A 2,974-nucleotide genomic window follows, 5' to 3' on the forward strand; every position below is an offset into this window, starting at 1 on the left:
TGATGATCTGCCCTGTAAATTTTCACTCAATCCACAACAAAAACCTTAAAAAAAAAAAAAGGTATCGTCCTTCTTTGCTGCTGTTGTTGCTGTTAGGTGCCATCAAGTTAGTTCTAACTCACATTACCCTATGTCTTCCTTATTTATTATCCAGCTTTCACATGTATATGAAATTATCAAGATACCATTTCTTGGCTCCCATGTACCTTAGTCCTCAAGATGACATCTTTGCTTTTTTTCACACTTTAAGAACCTTTGTAGTAGATGTGTCCAATGCAGTATGTCCTTTGATGGCTATTTCCATGGATATTGACTACAGATCCAAGTAAAATGAAATCCTTGACTAACTTCGATATTTTCTCTGGTTATCACAACACTGCTTATTTGGTCTATTGTGAGAATTTCTGTTTTCTTTATACTGAGTTGTAATGCATACTAAGTGCTGTAATCTTTGATTTTTCAGCAAGCAGAGTTGTGTCATCTGCCATTAACACAGATGTTGTTAATACGTCTTCCTCCAATCCTGATACCACACTGTTTTTTATACAGGTCAGTTTCTGGGATTATAGGTTTAGCATACAGATTGAAATATGGTAAAAGGATACAACCCTGAGGGACACCTTTTCTGATTTAACCCACGTGGTACTCCTAGTTTTCTTCAAATGACTGCCTCTTGGTCGAGGTACAAATCCTGCATGAGTACAATAAAGTGTTTTGGAATCTCTACCCTTTGCAATGTTATTCATAATTTGTTATGATCCATACAGTTGAATGTTTTTGCACAGTCAATAAAAGCACAAGTACACATCTTTCTGGTATTCTCTGCTTTCAGCCAATATCCATTTGACATCAGCAATGATATCCCTTATTTGATGTTCTCTTCTGAATCTGGCTTGAATTTTTTGGAATTTCCCTGTTTATGTACTACTGCAACTGTTTTTTAAATCTTCATTAGTAAAATTTAATTAATTAAAATTTATTAAGTTAATAATATGGTTCAATAATTTTCACATTCTGGTAGATTACTTTTCCTTGAAATGGGTACAAATATGGATCTCTTCCTTTGGGTTGAGCTAGTAGCAGCATCAAATATCTTGGCATAGACGAATGACATTGTGCTTCCAGTATTGCATTTGTTTGTTAAAACATCTCAACTGGTGTTCCATGAATTACGGGAGCCTGTTTTTCCCCCAATGCCTTCAGTTCAGCTTGGACTTCTTCCTTCAGTACCATTTGTTCTTCATAATATGGTACCTCCTGTAAGGGTTGAATGTATAGTTCTTCATCTTCTTGCTATATTTGATCTCTATATTTGTTTATGTTTTTATAGCAAAAGATCAATATGTTGTTGTTGTTAAGTGCCATCGAGTTGGTTCTGACTCATAGTGACCCTATAGAGGGTTCCAGAGGAGCTGCTTGTGGTTTGAACTTATGACCTCATGGTTCGCAGTCCAATGTAGATGCTACAGTGCCACATCATGATAAATATAGATCACAATAAATGATGTTTCAAATCATCTTAAAATGCTGAGCTCTAATTTCTTAATACACAAGTGTTTCTTCAGTTTCAATTATAAAAACACTGAAATGTTTCTAGTAGGATGCTAATAATAAAAGAGTAAATTAAAAATTGTCCAAAGAATCACTTATTCATATTTATTTCAGATGAACTGGTTTTTTTAAATTCTGAGGTAGACTTTAACAATATTTTGGTTAAATCTCTAAATTCTATTTCTGCAGGAGAATAAGAGACAATGAAGAGCAAAATATAGCAGTGGTGTAATTACAGGCATATTTGTTTCTGAATAGTTAAACTGGAGTCCTGGTGTGGCACTGTAGGATAAGCACTTGACTGCAAGGTTGGTTTGAACCACAAGACTGGCAGTTCAAACTCATCAGCTGTTCCTCTGCAACCCTATACAGGGTCGCTATGAATAGGAATGGACTTGATAACACTTAACAACAGCAGCAATAGTTAAATTATCACTGGAGTCCCTGGATAGTACAAATGGTTAAAAACTTGGTTACTAATCAAAAGGTTGGGGGTTTGAATCTATGCAGATGTACTTTGAAAAAACTCTGGCAATTTAACGTCAGAAAGATCACAGGCAATGAAAACTTTATGAAATGCAGTTCTGCTCTCAAATACACTGTGTCTTCATGAGTCAGAACCAAATTGAAAAAAACATTTAAATATCCATCACCAATACTTACTAGCTATGTTCTGTTAACTTGCTTACTGAAATAGAGGCTACAGGCAAATTTCTAAGAATGGAGAGTAGCCTAAGATGCCAGGAAGTGCAAGTGCCGCTACTGTCCTCATTCCCACATTGTCTGGTTCTGTATTCTGAAACAGGGTTTACATGTATCAAACTGGTGACCCATGTAAATGCACAGTCATATATTTTGTAATATGTTTACCTGAACTAAATATTCCCGAGGAAGCAAAGGTAGTCGTACGTGTTCCATAAGCCGAGCCATAAACTCCTGCCTTACATCCTTGTCATGGTTCACCCAAGCTATCACTGCTTCAAATACCTTCAAGAAAATATGAGGAAAAGAAAATAAGTAATGAGTTACGTAGCAAGTATCAGGATGAAATATGATGAGGCTATTTTATACTATGCAACTAAGACATCCAAATTTAATCCATGACTCAATTCATTTCAAAACCCCAACTTGTGATTTTCAGGCATTTCCTCCTTCTCCATCCCCCATCCCTAATTTGGTATTTAGACAAGATTGGGCACATTCAGGGAGGTATGGCTATAGACCCTAATTTGGTATTTAGCAAGTATATTTTTGGTATTTAATTAACACCAAGCACATTATCTCATCTTTTTTAACTTGAGAGGTTATTATAATTACTTTGATGATGTATTGATTTTTTACTGTTTTGTTTTTCCTTTGAACTTTTTTGTGTGAATTGAGTGAAGGTAACAGACAAGATCATCTTAACATTTAACAAATTATA

The 2,974-nt window shown here is 35.2% G+C and overlaps 1 protein-coding gene across 1 annotated transcript in view; it reads right to left on the minus strand.

The window, feature by feature from the left end:
* Nucleotides 1-2,974, minus strand: part of KLHL2 (kelch-like family member 2) — a 174,619-nt gene that overhangs the window by 61,063 nt on the left and 110,582 nt on the right. The window contains exon 7 of the mRNA XM_006864541.1: nucleotides 2,422-2,538. Within this exon, the coding sequence (XP_006864603.1) occupies nucleotides 2,422-2,538 (117 nt within the window). The remainder of the gene's footprint in view (nucleotides 1-2,421; nucleotides 2,539-2,974) is intronic.

This window comes from Chrysochloris asiatica, unplaced genomic scaffold (assembly GCF_000296735.1).
Source record: "Chrysochloris asiatica unplaced genomic scaffold, ChrAsi1.0 scaffold00066, whole genome shotgun sequence".
Lineage (NCBI taxonomy): Eukaryota > Metazoa > Chordata > Mammalia > Afrosoricida > Chrysochloridae > Chrysochloris > Chrysochloris asiatica.